The following is an 18274-nucleotide window of genomic DNA, read 5'->3' as shown; positions in this document are numbered from 1 at the left end:
TCCCTGCCAAGCTGTTAAGCGGGCATTCCCAGCATTGCTCAGGCTTAGATCAGGTTTCCCAGAGGCTGGCGAAATGAGGAGGGTGAAATGAGACCTCAGAGGAGCAGGGAAGGAGATAGCATCTCCCTCGGGCTGTGGGAAGACTTGGGGAGGGTCTTTCCTGTGGAAACAAGTACCTTAGTCGACACACACATGTTAAATATCTCCATAAAATGCAAATAGGTGACTTCAAATGCATGATAAGTTAGAGCCCAAAATCCTAAGTCTTTCTCATAAATATTGCCAGAAATACTAACCCAGGCCTTTCATATAAACAGGAGAGGTTTGGGAGCTCAGGACCTCAATGTTTCACTAAATTTCACCTGTCTCATTATCTTATTCCTCATTCGTTCAACAACCATTTGTTGAGCGCCTCTTCATGCCAGGCACAGCAAAGCAGCAATTATAAGAGTCGAGTGAGGGATGAGGCAGCATCGGAACACTGGGGATGAAAAGGATGGTGTGGGTTTAAGAGGGATTTGGAAATAAAATCAACGGGACTTTGTTGACTGATGAGATGTGTAAAGGCAGCACGGAGGGGCTGAGCAGTAGAAAAAAGAGAGGCAAAGGCATGGAAGCTAGAATAATTCCCAGTGCACTCGGGTTTAATGTAGCATCACTCACACAGGAACAGAGTATGGGTGGAGGAAAGCTCAAAGGGTAACTGCAGTTTGGGGCTCAAAGAGTCAACCCTCAGGACTCCCATCACCCCTCGGAACCCTGGCTGTAATTCTATCAGCTGTCAAGTCACTTCTGCAGCCCTTTGCACCTGCTAAATCCAATTTGACTCAAACAGGCAGAAATGGCCCTCCAAAGCATAACCCTGGGTTTCTCTCCTAGAATAACAAAGCTCGAATGTAAAATAATTCTATATGAGGAAGAAAACAAGAAAAACTCTGTTGGAGGCTTACTAGCGGTCAGGCGTGCTGTTGCCTCCTTTCTTATTTGATCCTCACAAACCTGGAAGGAATTCTTGCCCCCATTTTACAGATAAGAGTGGGGCTCAGAAATTAAAGTAACTTGCCAAAACAACCATCATAGGAGGAACAGGAAACATAGGAGGTGCGAAGCTCTCACCAAGCTCATGTCTCCTGATTCCTCCTAGGACAGTATTCTTTCTCATGAAAGAATACTCCACCCTGCTTCTCTGAGAAAGAAAAAGCCACACAAGCTCTACGTTTTGATGGATCAAACATCGAGATTCCTACTCATTACTTTATATGCCCCATATGCATAAGCCCCTCGAGCAAACCTAGGCATTGGTTGGTGAAGGGTTAATGAAACAACAAATGTTGTATCCTCCTAGGATCATTCAACAGGCTTCCAATCCCTGTGACCCTCTCTCTACCTCCTTGCACCCTGCTTTATCCCTGAGCAGCTGGTGACCTTTAAGACCCCACTTACACTGGAGGGGTGGCCAAAGCCAATATCAAGGGTCATGAGGGTGCAGGGTTTTTGCAGCCTCAGAGCAGACATGGGGAATCTTGGGAGAAACCAGGGGAAGGACCACCACCCATTTCCACTGATACGACCCCATCCTACTGGGAGTACTCATTTCTTCCTCATTATTCTAAGACTCCTCACTGGAGTCCAGGAGAGAGCTATTAAGCTGCAGCAGCAACGTCCCAGGGATCAGAAGGCACTGGTAAGAAGTGGTAAAAGCTGGCAAAAGCAGAGTTGCAGGGCTGGCATCTTGATTCCTGACCCAGACCCAGTCACCCCCGAGTTGCCACCACTGCTCATGCTGTGAGTATTTCTGCTCCCCTTGCCTCCCTAAATCCTCTGCTAGGAGATGCTAGTGGGCTGCCAAGCATCCATTCCCCCTTCTCCCCCCGTGATTTTTCTCTGCAGAATTTGGCTTTCTGCTAGTGTCACCCATGCTCTCTGGGGGAGGGTATGGAATGGCCTGTGATCTCCTGTCTTCTTCCAGCTACAGTTGGGTCCAATGAGAATGAGTGAGCTCAGGGACTCTGTGAGCACCTGAAACTCCTGCAGTCGTGCCACTGCCAGGAGAGGAGGGCCTGAAGTTGCTGGGTGGGAGAGTCCAGAGGGCAATGGGCAGATCATGAGGACAGAGCCAACACAGCAGGTGACATGAACAGACAGACTGAGAAAAACCCAGACCTCGGTGACATTATCTGATCTTCTCAATTACATGAACCAATAAACCACCCTGATTGTTAAAGCCAGTTTGAGTTGGGTTTCTTTGTCATCTGCTTATCCTTCAAGGCCCACCTTAATTTCTACTCCCTCATGGGCCTTCCCTACCCAAATTTTCCCACCCTTAAGATGTCTTATAAAAGAGTCTTTTCTGAACATGTCTTTCCATACAATGTTTAGTCTTGTTGGAATAAGACCATACTTTGAAGTAAACAGAATTTCAATCATGATTTATCTACTCATTAGCTGTGCAATTTTAAGCAAGCTGCTTAAAACCTGAGTCTCAGTTTCCTCATTTGTGAAATGGGATAAAGCTCTTCCCTCCCAAGAGAAATAAAGGAGACAGTGGAGCAGCACTTGCTATGTGGGCAGCAGAGAGGACCTTTTGGGGGAGAGGGACCTCTGCAGTGGACTCCCAAGTATGCCAAGACCTCTATGCCCCACCCATCGCAGACATTAAGTCAGGCCTAGTGAATGAATGTGTCCCTCCCCCAGCTCCAGGTTAGAACCCAGGAATATTAGCTGAGCCAAGTTGACTCAGCACGTAAAGCATCTGTCCAAAATCCACTTGGCTCCCAGCCCTGGCCATTGCAGGAATTCATCAGCATGCCCGGAATCCCCTTCCTCGTCCCCAGCACCCGCTCTAAAGGCAATTCAAGCTCCAGGCAACCTGTGTCATGTTTACGTAAACTGTGGCCAGTGACAAACACACTGAGCAGAGGAGGAAGTGATCAGCAATAATAGAATATTTTAGTAGTCGAGAAAATAATAGAATATTTTATTAAGCAGGATGGGGAGGGAAACCATACTTTCCCTGTTTCAGTTTCAGATAGGGGGAGAAAAAGTAAGCAAAGCACCCTGAGCTATAAAAGAGCAGCCAGCCTAAAGAATGAAGAAGGACCACCCAGTTCGCTGCTTTTTCACCTCCCCAGGGCAAAACGGTTAACTAGCCCTCTAGGTATCACTCGATCACCTGTGCAGCCCTTACCTGTCCTTTGCTAGTTTCACCTTATGGGACTCCAAGAGAGCAGGCTTAGAATAGCCATCTACTTCCTTCCTTGTTTGCAGTATCAGGTATGAAGTTGGTGGAAGAGGAAATTGAAGTAAATGCTTAAACTAAAAATTACAGGTACTTTTACATTTCAGTTATCTGTAGGCCACGTCGCTGCAGAACCACAGAAGGTCGACCTTTGGATGAAGGATTATTTTTTGTCATTTTTATCTCTAATGATACTAATTTGCATTAAGTCTGTCTTATAAGCTGCCTGAAATTCTTCTGGAACCAGGTGGTTAACAAATGAGAGAGGAATAGACAGACAGACAGTCGGATAGATAGGCAGGCCCTGTGTTTCTGTGCCCTCATCCAATGATTCAACTCAAGGATATTATTCTACTATTCAACACAACTCATCTTATCATAATTTACTCATCAATCAGCATTAGCCTCTCTTAGTACTCCATCTTGGCATTCTAAGTGCAACCCAACATATCAATCTGAGCTCACCCAAAAAGTACACATTTTGGTACTAATATTCAATCAACATGCATTAATTGAGTGTCCACTCCGATCCACGCACTGAAATGAATGAGGCACCGTACCTTGTTCCCTCGAGCCGATCACTACCATCCTAATAATTATCTCCAGGGTTATATTACAATTTCTACCAAACTCCAGAGCAGCAGACCATTTACCTTCCCCATTGTAATTGCCGATTCCCTCACTCCTATCCCTTGCCTGGACATTCCTTTGCCCCCAAGAAAGCCAACTCAGATGCCTCTGGAAATTGGAAGGCTGCAGACAACATCTGGTGCACCAGGGGAATGTGTTTGTCTCAGCCCAGCTCAAAATAGTATCTGACAAGCCTGAATCACACAAGTTCTGAAAAACTCACAAGAAATAACCTAAGAAATCTATAGCTGCCTCCTCCAATTTCACTCCCTGTCTGGCTGCTTATTGACTTCTACAGCCTGTATTGACAATGTGCAACTCTGCTTCTGTCTGCCTGCTCCCATGCAGTGGTAACTAAAAAAGCAAAAAAAAAAAAAAAAAAAAAAGGAAAATAGGGAAGATCACAGCCATAACTCATGCCAAAGACCCTGTTTGGAGCTAGGCACCAGGCTAGAGGCAAAATTTCCAAGCAAAATGGGAGATTTATTAGGGAGAAGATGCCTGAGACCCTTCCCTTCCTTTTGTTTATGCCCCTACCTCTCCCCCGACAGCCACGTAGTTCATCTGGCTGCTTCAAACCTCTGCCCACATTTAAGCTTCCAAATACCACTTTTGCACCAATAAAATATGTCCAATGTAAGAGAATGGGGTCCAGCCCACCCCCACCACAGCTCACATACCTTTTTTTTTTAAAGGTGACCTGAAAGACTTACCTGCCAAGCTCGAGTTAATTTCACTGCAGAAATGGAAGTGCAGGGTGCACATCTCTGGGAAAGCACAACCTCAGGTGCAGAAACAGCGAAGAGAGGGACCACCACATTCCCTAAGCCCTCCAGTCCCGTGTCTCTCCCGGAGCATTGATAATCTCCCTAACACCTACAACAGTGTGCAGGAAGCTGCCTTCCTAACACCGCCCTCGGTGTTCGTGATTTTGCAACTCTCTCACCCTTCAAATCTTAGTGCAGCACTGGCAATTAGAAACCTGCACACATCTGGGGCCTGGGATGGGGTGTTTTGTGCATACATTGGGAGCTCCAGCCAGCAAAGGGGACTCTCAGCAGCCTCCTCCTCTCCCAGGGGATTTACTTGAATCTGCAGATTGTGTCATGCCAAACCTATTCCCTTGCTCAGCGTGAATCACGGGCTCAGGAAGTCACATGGACCCAAGAATCCCAGAATGAGGGCTCTGTTCTGGGAAATACCAGGGGTATCTACTCTTCTATTAGCTACAGCCTTTAAATAACTGCTTTGATCAGAATACATGACTAGAGAGAACATTATGAAGCTGAGCTGCTATTGCAGTAAGGAGAAAAGAAGTCAAGGCAAAATCCAGCATTCTTTCTACAGTAAACAGTTCCCTGGGACCCCTTCTTACTATTGGCTGGTTCCGAGCTTGAAGGCAGCAAACATTTGGAATACTCTGAAAATAAATGCAAGGGTCTTGAAATCCCCTTGTTTCAGACCTCTAGCATGGCAGTCCTAAGTCTCTAACCTAATCCCAGCGCTACCTGCACCACCCAAGGATATTTTGGATTGAATCTGTCATTTCTTTGTTCCTACCTTAGACAAGAAGCAAAAATTAGAGGGTAGGATGCTATCTATGGATTTGTCATTCTGTGATTCTAACAAATATAGACTCAGTTATTACTCAAACCTCTCGTAAGGAAGGAGCATCATTTTTTATTACTTCTTAATAATAGCGTTAACAATAATAATAATAATAATAAAAGCAGTTAGATATGTGTGATTCTCCTCCTTATTTTAGAAATGAGGATACCTGGTGTTGGAGATGCCTAGTAACCTGCCCACAGTCACATGATTAAGGGTGGTTTCAGGATTGGAATCCAGACCCATATAGCTTGGAACAAGTGACTTTAACTGCTTTGTTCTACCACATTGATTTGGCACTCAGAGTAAACCCTAAATCATTTATATCATTCATATTTGAAATCTGTGACCATTTATGTGTAACTCACCTTCAGGTTACTCTTTTGCTGTATAAAAGGGTTTGTTAAGAAATGTCATCATATATTCAAGATCTCAGAAAGAATGTCTAAGTTTCCCAGAAAACAAATTGCTTGTATGCACTTGCACAGCACCTACTTGCTTATAATTCATATAAATATAAATTTCCTAGGAATTATTATATATTTAATAAAAATACTCATAAATCCACTTAATAAATCATTGTTCTCATTATTGAATGTTCTTGAATGTGAGTTTTTAAAATTCTAAGTAATCACTTATTCTGACTTTTCAATAATTCAGACTTTTCTTGTTATCAAATAATAAAGGTATGCTTGTAGACTTTTTCTACATAGATGTTAGCTTATTAATACTCATAATATCCTCAGGGCAGACAGAAAGCACCACTTCCCCCATCTCATAAATATTCAGAAGAACATGCACAGACCTTAAGCAGATCAGTGGCTCACAGCACACAATGTACAATGTATAAGAAACCTCACTGTTCAGAAGAGTTCACTGAGACTGAAGTACCAAGAGTTTTCAGTGCAAAGAGTACAACAACTCACTCTTTAAAGTTGTGTGGCTTTGGAATCCAGCAAACCTGGGATCAAATCCAGGCTCTGCAACTTACTAGTTTGATCTGGTCAAGGCAATAAAAATTACCAAAACTAATTACTTATAAACTAACGAATATGTTCCTCTGTCAGGTATTACTTTTTGGACTGTGCTAGTTAGTTCAGATGGTTAGTTCAAGAAGTTAAGTGTGACTATAGATTTAATCTTCATGTGGGCCGGTTGGCTTCATCTAAGTAAGAAAGTAGTCCATTGGTAGACACCAGTTATTTGTGCTAGCAAATGGATATAATGTCTGCCTTTCATCACAAAAATTTGAGAGAGGGTACAGTGGAGACAGTATCTCCACTTTGAAGACAGAGACCAACATTTACACACTAAATCCACAATTTAGGGAATCTTGAGGTTACAGTCGAAGGAATGAGGAGGTGAAATGCTTTCAAGACCTTTCACCAGCCACTGGAATCCAAGCCCTTTAAGAATTCTTAGGTCCATGTATTTTTGTAGTGCCTTTTCCAATGTCTGTAATCCCATGAAACAAACTAAATACTTCAGAGTTAAAGACTGACAGCTAGGTGAAATTTCTATGAAAGATTCTCATAAAGCTCAAGAAGAGAAAGCTGTTGCCTATTGGGGGGGAGGGGATGTTAAGTCCTAAAAACACAACCAGTAAAAATACCATCAGATAAAATAAGACAGCTCAAACTTTCTTTAGAGGTCACTGAAATTTTCGGACTTAATCTTTCTACCTTTTACCTATTGCATTAGAAATGGAATGGATGGCGGGAATAACTACTACTTCTCGGCTCCAAGGTCAACTCATAATAGGAGACGGCTATATTTTTTCTATTTCTGAGAGAATTTTCTCTTAAAGGAGAAAAATGTCTTTTTCTGCCATGGCTGCACCATCCCCTTTCAATATTCCTGTAGAATACAGGAAAATGCTTTGCAGTTATTTCTCTGCAAATATTCAAAATTGAGGTAAAAAGAAAAGAACGAAACTCAAAATAGCCAATCATTTATTTTATCTTTTATTCTTTATACCTTAAAAGTAAATAACAATGAATGCAGTAGAGATGAAATGTCCCAGAAAATATCCCCTAGTTATAATCAATTCTAGTTTCCCTCTGAAACTATTAGCATCTTGAAGGAAGGGCCTCTCTTCTGCTTTGCATTTTTCCATAGGACTTGTTCTACTGTTCCACAAACAGTGCAATTCAATGGCTAGAGGTAACATTGACAAAAGCAATTGAAGACCATGATAGTGCATCAATGAAAAGTTGAGTGTGATGTGGTAGGGCAGAGTAGTTGGAGGCTGGGAGGCTGGGACCAAAATAAGTGAGAAGAGAAAAAAGGTTCAAGGCCATTAGAAGCGGTAAGAGAGATGGAAAATTCTCATTTGCTGAGCCAGAGAACTTTAAGAGCCCAGTACCTTGGATAGCTCCCTGAGAAACTTATTCTGAGTCCCTAAAGTCAACCTATAATTAACCATCAAATGATCCATCAGTTACCATACATTTATTAGGTGCTTTGGTGTTTTCAAAACAAATGCACAGACTTCTGTTTCAGGGAAGATAGAGTAGACATATATATTCCTATTCCTTTTATTAAGTACAACTAAAAACCCTAGGCGTTCAATATAAGACAAACATAAAAAGACTCTGAAAGGTGGAGAGGAAGTAGACTGACTGGGGATGTTATGACCTAACGAATGACATTATCAGTGAGTTCCCTGAGTTTTCTTCTCATCTCACATATCTCAGACTAGATACTGAAGAAACTGGACATGGAAACACCACAGGGTGCAAATGAAAAAGCCCCATCAAGCCAAAGAACCAAGAAAGGTCTAGGAAGGCAGAAAGATTCTATAAAGTAATTGCTGTACTCCAGCCAAACACCACAGGAAAAAAGTGTGGACCCACCTCTGCCCAGCCCAGCAAAGACCAGGTGGGAAACCTAAACCTTCACCTTTGCCAGGCTATAGTGAGCTATCCCAACTTGCCCATTTGTGTGATGTCAGAGAGGGCCAAGTGGGAGCCAGGACTTTCATCTCTGCCATGCAATAACAAAACCCTCTATTTGCAATGGTGTCAACTGAGACCACATGAGGAGCCTGGATTTTGTTTTACTCCCACCTGGCAGTAGCAAGGCATAATTCTCCATCCCCCTTCAATTTGCATCAGAGGAAGCCTTTTACCATCACAGTATCAGTGAAGGCCACATAGGGAGCAGTAACAAGGCATCCCTATCACTTCCAGAGAGGGAGGTATCAGTGGAGGCCTAGTTGGGAGCCAGGTCCCAAACCCTTCCCAGGAGGAACAAGCCTCATCCTCAGGCATCAGTGGTGAGTGGAAACCTAGATTTCTACCTAGACTGGAAAGTAGGGATGTGGCTCCCCAATCTTTCCCTGATGAAGCACTGTCAGACAAAGCCAGGTAAAATAGAAAGTTCAAATAAGATCCAGAGTCTTACAACATACTAACCAAAATGTTCAGATTTCAACTGAAGATCACAAGTCACAGGAAGAGGCAAGACAGTCTCAGACAGAATGAAAACAGACATCAACAGATGCCAACAGTGAGGTGACAGATGTTAGAATTATCTGACAAAGATTTTAAAACGACCATCATAAAAGTGCTTCAATCAGCACTTATGAACACACTTGAAACAAACGAAAAATAGAGTTTCATCAAAGAGATAAAAATATCAGCAAATAAAGAGACAGTATAAATAAGAACAAAATGGACAATTTAGAACTGAAAAACACAATAGTCAAAATAAAAAGCTCAGTGGCTGGGCACAACAGCAGAATGGAGGACACAGACGGAAAAAAACAGTGAACTGGAAGATAGAATAATAGAAATTACCTAATCTGAACAACAGAGAGAAAGAGACAGAAAAAAATGAAAAGAGCCACAGGGACCTGTGGACTATAACAAAAGATGTGACACTTATCTTACTGAAGTCCCAGAAGGAGAGGAGAAAGGAGGCATGGCTGAAAAAGAAATCAAGGAAGTAATGACTTAAAAATTCCCAAATTTGGTAAGAGACATCAACCTACAGATTCAAGAAAATGAGTGAACCACAAGCAGATCAAATCCAAAAATATCCACACTGTGACATCTGTGATAGACTAAATTTTGTCCCTCAAAATTCCTGTGTTGAAGCCCTAACCCCCAATGTGACTATATTTGGAGATAGTGCTTTAGTAGGTAATTAAGGTTAAGTGAGGTCATGCAGGCGGGGTCCTAATCTAATAGGATTTGTGGCCTTAAAAGAAGAGGGAGAGAGAAAGGTCTCTCTCTGTCTCTGCCATGTGAGGACATAGCAAGAAGGTGGTCACCTGCAAGCCAGGAAGAAGGTCTTCACTAGAACCCAGTCATGTGGCACCTTGATCTAAGGTTTCCAGTCTCCACAACTGTGAGAAAATTAATTTTCTGCTGTTTACGCCACTTAGTCTATGATATTTTGTTAGGGCAGCCCAAGCTGACTAAGACAACACATCAAAGTCAAACTTCTAAAATTAAAGACAAAAAATCTTGAAAGCAGCCAGATAAAAATAGCACCTTTCCAATGATGGAAAAATAATTTAAATGACAGTGGATTTCTCATCAGAAATCATAGAAGCCAGAAGGAAGTGGCACAACATTTTTTAAATGCTGAAAGAAAACAACTGTCCACCTGGAATCTTTAGTGAAAATGTCCTTCAGAAATTAGAGAAAATCAAGACATTTTCAGATGAAAAAAGATGAAAGAATTGGTTGCCAGCTCACCTACCTTAAAATAAACGCTAATGGAAGTTTTCTAAACAGAGGAAATGATAAAAGAAAGAATCTTAAAACATCATAAAGGAAGGAACAATACAGTAGGCAAAAATATGAATAAATAGACTTTTTTCTTCTCTTGATTCTTCCAAATTATGCCTGACAATTGAAGAAAAAACTATAACACTGTCTGATGTGGTTCCAAATGCATGTAGACAAAATATTTAATGTTATATTATAAATGAGAGAGGGGAAAGTGACATAAAGCAAGGTTTACATGAGGTTTCTACATTTCACATGAACTGTTAAAATGATGACACAAGTAGACTATGATTTTTTCTATGTGTGTGTGTGATACATAGGGCAATCACTGGAAAAGCTACAGAAAGAAATATACTCAAAACACTACAGATAAACCAAAATACTACATCTAAAAATTGTTCAATCAACCAACAGAAAGGCAGGAAAAAGAGAAATGAAAAAGGAGAGAAAAAACAGAAAAAAAAACAATAAAATGGTAAACTTAAGCCCTAACCTATAAATAATGGCATTAAATGTAAAAGATCTAAATATATGAACTAAAAGAGAATGGCAGGATGGATTAAAAACATGACCCAACTAAATGCTGTCTACAAGAAACTCACTTCCAATACGATGATATAGACAGAAAGAAAGTAAAACGATGGGAAAACATACATCATGCAAACATTAATCAAAGGAAACTAGGAGTGGCTTTATTAATATCAAATAAATTACGCTTCAGAGCAAAAATATTACCATATACACAGAGGATTAATATATAATGAAAAAAGGATCAATCCACCAAGAAGACATAATCCTAAGTGTGAATGCATCAAACAACAGAGCTGCAAAATATGTGAAGGAAAAACTGTTAAAACTGAAAGGAGAACTAGACCAATCCAATTATAGTTGGAAACTATACACCCCTCTCTCAACAACTGATAGAACAAGTAAATAGAAAATCATAAGGATACAGAAGAACTCAACAACAGCATCAACCAATAGTATCTAATTGACTTTTATAGAACACTCCACCCAACAGCAGAAGGATACCCATTACTTTCAAGTATCCATGGGAAGCCCACATTCAAAACAGCCCACATGCTGGGCCATAGAACAAACCTTGAGAAAATTCAAAGAATTGAAGTCATACAGAGCACATTTGCCAACCAAAATGGAATAAAATTAGAAAGAAAGAAAGAAAGAAGAGAAAAATAACAGGAAATTCTCAAGTTGTAAACTAAACAGGACACTTCTAAATAACACATAAATCAAAAAGTCTGAAGAAAATCAAATAAGTATGTTAAACTGAAGGAAAATCCCTACCACATATCAAAATTTTGAGGACAGAGCTAAAGCAGTGCTGAGAGGGCAATCTACAGCACTAACTTCATATATTAGAAAAGAGGAAAACTCTCAGATCAGTCACTGAAGTTCATATCTCAAGAAACTACAAAAAGAGCAAAATAAATCCAAAGCAAGGAGAGGAAAGAAGAATAAAGACAAGACTAACAACTAATGAAAATGGAAACACAAAAACAGTGTAGAAAATTAATGAAACAGAGATAGTTCGTTGAACAGATTAATAAAATTGGGAAAACTTCCTGCCAAGACTGATAGAGAAAAAGAGAGAAGACACAAACTTTCAATATCAGGAATGAAACACAAGATATCACTATAGACCCTGCAGACATCAAAAGAATAATAAAGGAATACTACAAACAATTCTACATACATAAATTTTGCAACTTAAATGAAATGGACCAATTCCTCAAAAAACACTAGCTACCACCAATCACCCAGTATGAAATCAATAATTTCATATTTATTTATTTCATATTTAATAATATTTCATATTTAAATATATTTACATTTTATTTTTATTATTTTTTGTCGGATGTACATCATAATATATTTCAAATTCTGTGTAGATTACATCATGTTCACCACCCAAAAACTAATTATAGACCATCCCCTCACATGTGAGCCTAATCACCCCTTTCGCCCTCCCCCCACCCCCATTCCCCTATGGTAACCACCAATCCAATCTGCAATGCTATGTGTTTGTTTGTTTTTATCTTCTACTTATGAGTGAGATCATATGGAATTTGACTTTCTCCCTCTGACTTATTTCATTCAGCATAAGACCCTCAAGGTCCAGCCATGTTCTCACAAATGGCAGGATTTCATCATTTCTTATGGCTGAGTAGCAGTCTATCATGTATAAATACCACATCTTCTTTATCCATTTGTCTCTTGATGGGCACCTAGGTTGCTTCCATGTCTTGGCTATCGTGTATAATGCCGCAATGAACATAGGGGTGCAAGTATCTTTATGCCTTTGTGTTTTCAAGTTCTTTGGATAAATACCCAGCAGTGGGATAGCTGGATCATACGGTAGATCTATCCTTAATTTTCTGAAGTTACTCCATACTGCTTTCCGTAGTGGCTGCACCAGTTTGCACTTCTACCAGCAGTGAACAAGTGTTCCCTTCTCTCCACATCCTCTCCAACATTTGTTGTTTCCTGTCTTGCTAATTATAGCCATTCTGACCAGAGTGATGTGATACCTCATTGTACTTTTGATTTGCATTTCTCTTATAGCTAATGATGTTGAACATCTTTTCATACGCCTGTTTCTATTAATAATTTCATATTTATTAAGTGACTTAATAAACTTATTAAGGAAATTGAGTCAATAATTAAAATACTCCCCAAAATGAAATCTCCAGGCCCAGATGGCTACACCAGAGAATTCTGCCAAAAATTTAAAGAATTAACACTTTCTGAAACAGAGGAGGAGGGGACAATCCAATTCATTTTATGAAGCTAGCATGATACCAAAATGAGACAAAGACACTACAAAAAAAATGAAAACTATAGGTCAATATCCTTCATGAATACAAAAATCCTTAACAAAATATTAGCAGATAGAATTTACCAATATATACAAAGAACTATATACCATGAGCAACTGGACTTTATTTAAAGCATACAAGTTTGGTTCAATATTCAAAAGTGTATCAGTGTAATCCACCATGTTCCCAGGTGAACAAAGAAAAATCACACGATCCTATCAACTGATGCAGAAAAAGCATTTGACAAAATTTAACACTCACTCATGATTAAAAACAACAACAATAACTCTCAGAAAAATTAGAAGAGAGGGAAACTTCCTTATCTTGTTAGAGAACATCTACGAAAAACCTATAGGTAACAATGGTGGATGACAATGCTTTTCCTTAAGATCAGGAACAAGGCAGGATGTGTCACCATTCTTATTCAACATGGTTTTTGAAATTCTTGTCAGTGAAATAAGGCAAGAAAATAAAATAAAATACACACAGAATTGAAGGAAGAAATAAAATTGTCCCTATTTGCACGACATGATTTTCTGTGAAGACAATCCCAAGGAATCTACACATACACACACACAGACATACACACACACACTCACACACACAAATCTAGAATAAATACACATAAACTCACACACACAAATCTAGAACCAATATGTGAATTCAGCAAGGTCACAGAACACACGATAGATATATAAAAATCTATTCTATTTCTATATACTAACAATGAACATGTGGACGTGAAAATTAAAAAGATAATACAATTTATAATTGCTCAAAAAATTAAATACTTAGATAAAAATATAACAACACTTGTATGCTGAAAACTACACAATGCTGATAAAAACTCAAAGTTCTTTATGAATTAAAAGACATATTATGTTCATGGATTGGAAAACCTAACACAGTAAAGATTTCAATTCTCCCAAATTGATATGACTTCTGTCAAAATCCCAGCAAGAATTTTTTTGTAGATATAAGCAAGATTATTTTAAAATTTATTCAGAAAGGAAAAGGAACTAGAATAGCTAAAAGAATACTGAAAAAGAAGAATGAAGTGGGAGAAATCAGTCTACCCAATTTCAAAAATTATATAGCTACAATAATCAAGACTGTATGGTATATTGCTGGTGCGATAAACACAGACCAATGGAACAGAATAGAGAACCTATAAATAGACCTACACAAATATGCTCAACTGATTTTTGACAAAAGTGCAAAAGCAATTCAATGGAGGAAAAACAGCCTTTTCAACAAATGGTGCTGGAACAATTGTACATCCATATGTTCAGGCAAAAACTGAACCTCAACTTAAGTCTCATACTTTATAGAAAAATTATCTCAGAATGGATCACAAACCTAAAAGTAAAATGTAAAAGTACAAAATTTTTGGAGAAAATCTTCAGGATATAGGGCTCTGCAAAGAGTTCTTAGACTTGACACCAAAAGTACAATTCATAAAAGAAAACTTGATAAACTGGTTTTCATCAAAATTATAAACTCTTGCTCTGTGAAGGACCAGTTAAAGAGGATGAAAAGACAAGATACAGAGCGAGAGAAAATATTTACAAACTAAGTATCCAACAAAGGACTAGTATCTAGAATATGTAAAGAAATCTCAAAACAACATTGAAAAAGAAAATCCATTTACAAAATTGGGCAAAAGACCTGAAGAGATATTTCATTGAAAAGGATATACAGATGACAAATAAGCATATGAAAAGATGCTCAGCATCATCAGTGATTAGGGAAATGCAAATTAAAAGCACAATGAGATATCGGTACACACCTGTCAGAGTGGCTAAAATAAAAAATAGTGACAACGTCATGCTGGAAAGGATGTGGAGAAAGTGGATCATACATACATTGCTAGTGGGGATGTGAAATCATACAGGCACTCTGGTAAACACTTTGGCTGTTTCATAAAAACCTAAACATGCAAACTACTTAGTAATTGCACAACTGAGTATTATTTCAACAAAATGAGAATGTATGTTCACACAAAAGTTTGTACACAAATATTTATAGCAGCTTTTTTCATAATAGCCAGATCTAGAAACAATCCGGATATCCTTCAATAGGGGAATGGTTAAACAAATTGTGGCATGTATTTTGCTGAATGAATAAAGCTCATATATCTTTTTTTTCCCTTTTTATTTTTGTTTATGAGAAAGGTTGTTGCTGAGCTAACATCTGTGCCAGTCTTCCTCTATTTTATGTGGGACATTGCCATAGTGTGGCTTGATGAGCAGTGCTAGGTCTGCACCCGCAATCTGAACCCATGAACCCCAGGCCACCAAAGCGGAGTGTGTGAACTTAACCACCACGCCACCAGCCCGGCTGAATGAACAAAACAAATCCCAAAGATTGCATAATACATTATTCCATTTATACAACATTCTTGAAATGACAAAATTATTCAAATGGAGAATAGATTAGTTCTCCATTAGAGATTAGTTGCCAGGGTTTAGGGGGAGGTGAGGGATGAGGGAAGTGGGTTTGGCTATGAAAGAGTAACTTGAAAAATCCTTGATGTGATGGAAATATTCTGTATTTTGATTCTATCAAAGTCAGTATCCTGGTTGTGATATTGTACAACAGTTTTGCAAGATGTTACCATAGGGTGAAGCTTTGTAAAGGGTACTCAGGATCTCTCTGTAATATTTGTTACAACTGTGTGGATATACAATTACCTCAAAAGTAAAAGTTTAATTTTAAAGAAGTGGAAAACAAAGTTCACATATATTCTCTGATTGTTTCACTGGTTGGGCCTTTTCCCTGTAACTCTCTGCATGTAAAATGAGCATGCCCCTATTTACAAGGCGTAATTACCAAGGAATGGTCTCCTCTTTTCCAGCAGATTAGTGAAAAATCTAGGGCTCTGGGAACCAGAACTTTCTGTCATCTAACTCACTCATCTAACTCATCCCCTCTTTTTTAGTTCAAAGCCTGGGGTACTATATCTAGCAAAATATTATTCTTTTATCCTATGTGATGTACTTTTGGTCTGAAACAGGAGATAGTATCCAAAATACACCCAACTGACTTCAAAGAAGTACCGGCATTAACACTTTTATTGGACTTCTCTAGATTCAAGGTTTTCTTGTTGCAATCTGCTAAGGGAGATGAGTACTTTCTCAGATTGATGCTTGTTTGCAAAATGAAGAGACTATAAGAGATAATAATAGATAATCCAAAATAATACAAAAGAGGCTGATAATAATAATAAATTAATAATAGATAACATTTACTGAGCACTTACCATGTGTGGAGTACCATGTTAAGGGATTTATATCATCTCATAATCCTCACCACTTTCCAAACTGGTAGATGCTGTTGTCATCATTTTATAGGCCCATTTGGGCTTAGAGGATTGAACTAACCTTCCCAAGGACATAGCCAGGACATGGGGCAGCACAGATTCGAATCTAGACCCTCTGACCCTAAAGCTCACAGTCTTAGCCACTATTCTAGGGTTTAACTTCTTTCACGGCCTAAGAATTCAATAATTCCATTCTGTGAGAAATATCACAGAATGGAATTTCTACACTGGGCAGAAGGTTAGTATCTACGAGCTCTTATCAACTCTTAGGGTTTATGATCTCTGAGGTGTGTGCAGGCATTGCACTAACAGTTGATGGCAGAGTCAAGAGTACATATATATCGTTGAGCCCAGATAGTCAACAATGCCAAATGTCTCATTTGTTCACACCCCCACAGTGGAGCCCTGGGCAGGTAAACCACGCCCAGTCTCTGTTGCACATCTTGACATATTTTTCAGCCAGTGACTTTTTCTTAGACCAAAGTTCTCTTGACACATTATCATCAAACCACACTTCTCATTAGTGGGTCTCTGCAACACTTTCATTCTCCTTGATCTCTCTTTTCCCCTTGGTTTGCATTCACGCTTTCCTTCCTCTGGGCTTCCCCATCTCCTCAATTTCTGCCCTTCAGCAGAGGAGTGGTCAAATCCCCACTTAATCAGGCCTCCCACAGTTTGGAAGGAAGAAAATGTCTTGAGGCTGAAGAAACCACACTCCATCCTTCTAGTCTAAGAAGGTGAAAAATAATAAAGTTTTTTAGTCCTTGATTCTTGTGAAAATAGTTATTTCTGCAGGAACCTCCACCAATACATTTTTTTCTTTACATCATTTTGAGACTGTACCGTAAAATACATGTGACCTTTAAAAAACTTCCTTTTTCTTTTCTTTTCTATTTTTTTCTCTTCTTCTGTTTGTGTGTGTGTGTGTGGACGCACACACACACACACACACAACTTTTTAGGCGTTCCTGTCAACCTCTCATGGAACTCTGACCAGTTACAACAATCCTTCATAGCACGCTGCTGAGTGCATAAAGACCCATTCCGGACCATGCAGAGAAGGCTAGCACTTCCCACTGAGACAAGCCAGAGTTTCAAAACTGTCATAAGAATAAAGAACCAAACAGAGGCTTGTGTATTCTCTGTGGGGTATGGTCTGTCCTTGTGGAGATACCGCTATTCAATTTTTAAAAATCCACGGAAGTCCCACTTTAGTATCACTCAAGCACTCCATGAGCACATGGCCCACACTTTCCACAGAGAAGGGTCATGCAGGATCTTTTAGCTGTGGCCACACACTTGAAGAATTAACCTTCTAAGTGACCCTTGTTGCCTTTCACAAGCTCATACCTCTTGCTCCTCCCATCAAAGCATCTCAGACTCCCCTATCTTGAGCCCCAGCTAATCTGGACACAGAGCCAACTTCTGTTCGCCTGAGCAAACGGAGAGGAACAGCGATGAGATCATCAAAGTAGTGGATTATCTAAAATACTTACTTCACTGGCTATGAAGTGTTCTTTCAAGCAATCAATTTATGTGGCAGTGTTTATTTTGTTTAGGTTAACTGGATATTAATATTCCCCCAAAAGAAGCGTTCAGGGTTGTAGAGAGAAGTCAGATTTGGGAAGAAATGCTTGCTGTTGAAACAGCAGTATAGCTAATGGGAAGACCAGCTGCAGATAAGAGAGTGTTAGCTCTATCTTAACCTCCTCCTTACTAAGGAAATAAAGGCAGAAATACAGTAAGCCGGAGCCAGAGTCCTGCATGGAATCTGTGCTAAGTCCTGAGAAGTAGGATCTAAACGTTGTGGCATCTGGTTTCCTGTCTACTTAAATTCCTATCCCAAATCTTCTAAACCAAGGTCAACAAACTTTCTGCAAAGGACCAGTTAGTAAATATT

General features: G+C 39.4%; 1 protein-coding gene across 37 annotated transcripts in view; it reads right to left on the bottom strand.

Annotated features, from left to right (window-relative positions):
* NRXN3 (neurexin 3) overlaps positions 1-18274 on the bottom strand; it is a 1504430-nt gene that overhangs the window by 1285968 nt on the left and 200188 nt on the right. For 5 of the 37 annotated variants that reach the window (XM_070250279.1, XM_070250281.1, XM_070250284.1 and 2 more), the window contains exon 1: positions 4582-5002. The exons of 29 other annotated variants lie outside the window; for them this stretch is intronic. In XM_070250279.1, the coding sequence (XP_070106380.1) occupies positions 4582-4633 (52 nt within the window). In that variant the 5' untranslated portion in view covers positions 4634-5002. Of the gene's footprint in view, positions 1-4581; positions 5003-18274 lie in introns of those variants that run through there. 3 more of the 37 variants (XM_070250278.1, XM_070250280.1, XM_070250286.1) reach the window with 1 other exon arrangement.

This window comes from Equus caballus, chromosome 24 (genome assembly GCF_041296265.1).
Source record: "Equus caballus isolate H_3958 breed thoroughbred chromosome 24, TB-T2T, whole genome shotgun sequence".
Taxonomy (NCBI): domain Eukaryota; kingdom Metazoa; phylum Chordata; class Mammalia; order Perissodactyla; family Equidae; genus Equus; species Equus caballus.
Note: the sequence above shows the minus strand (reverse complement) of the source record. Positions and strands in the feature narration are given on the sequence as shown.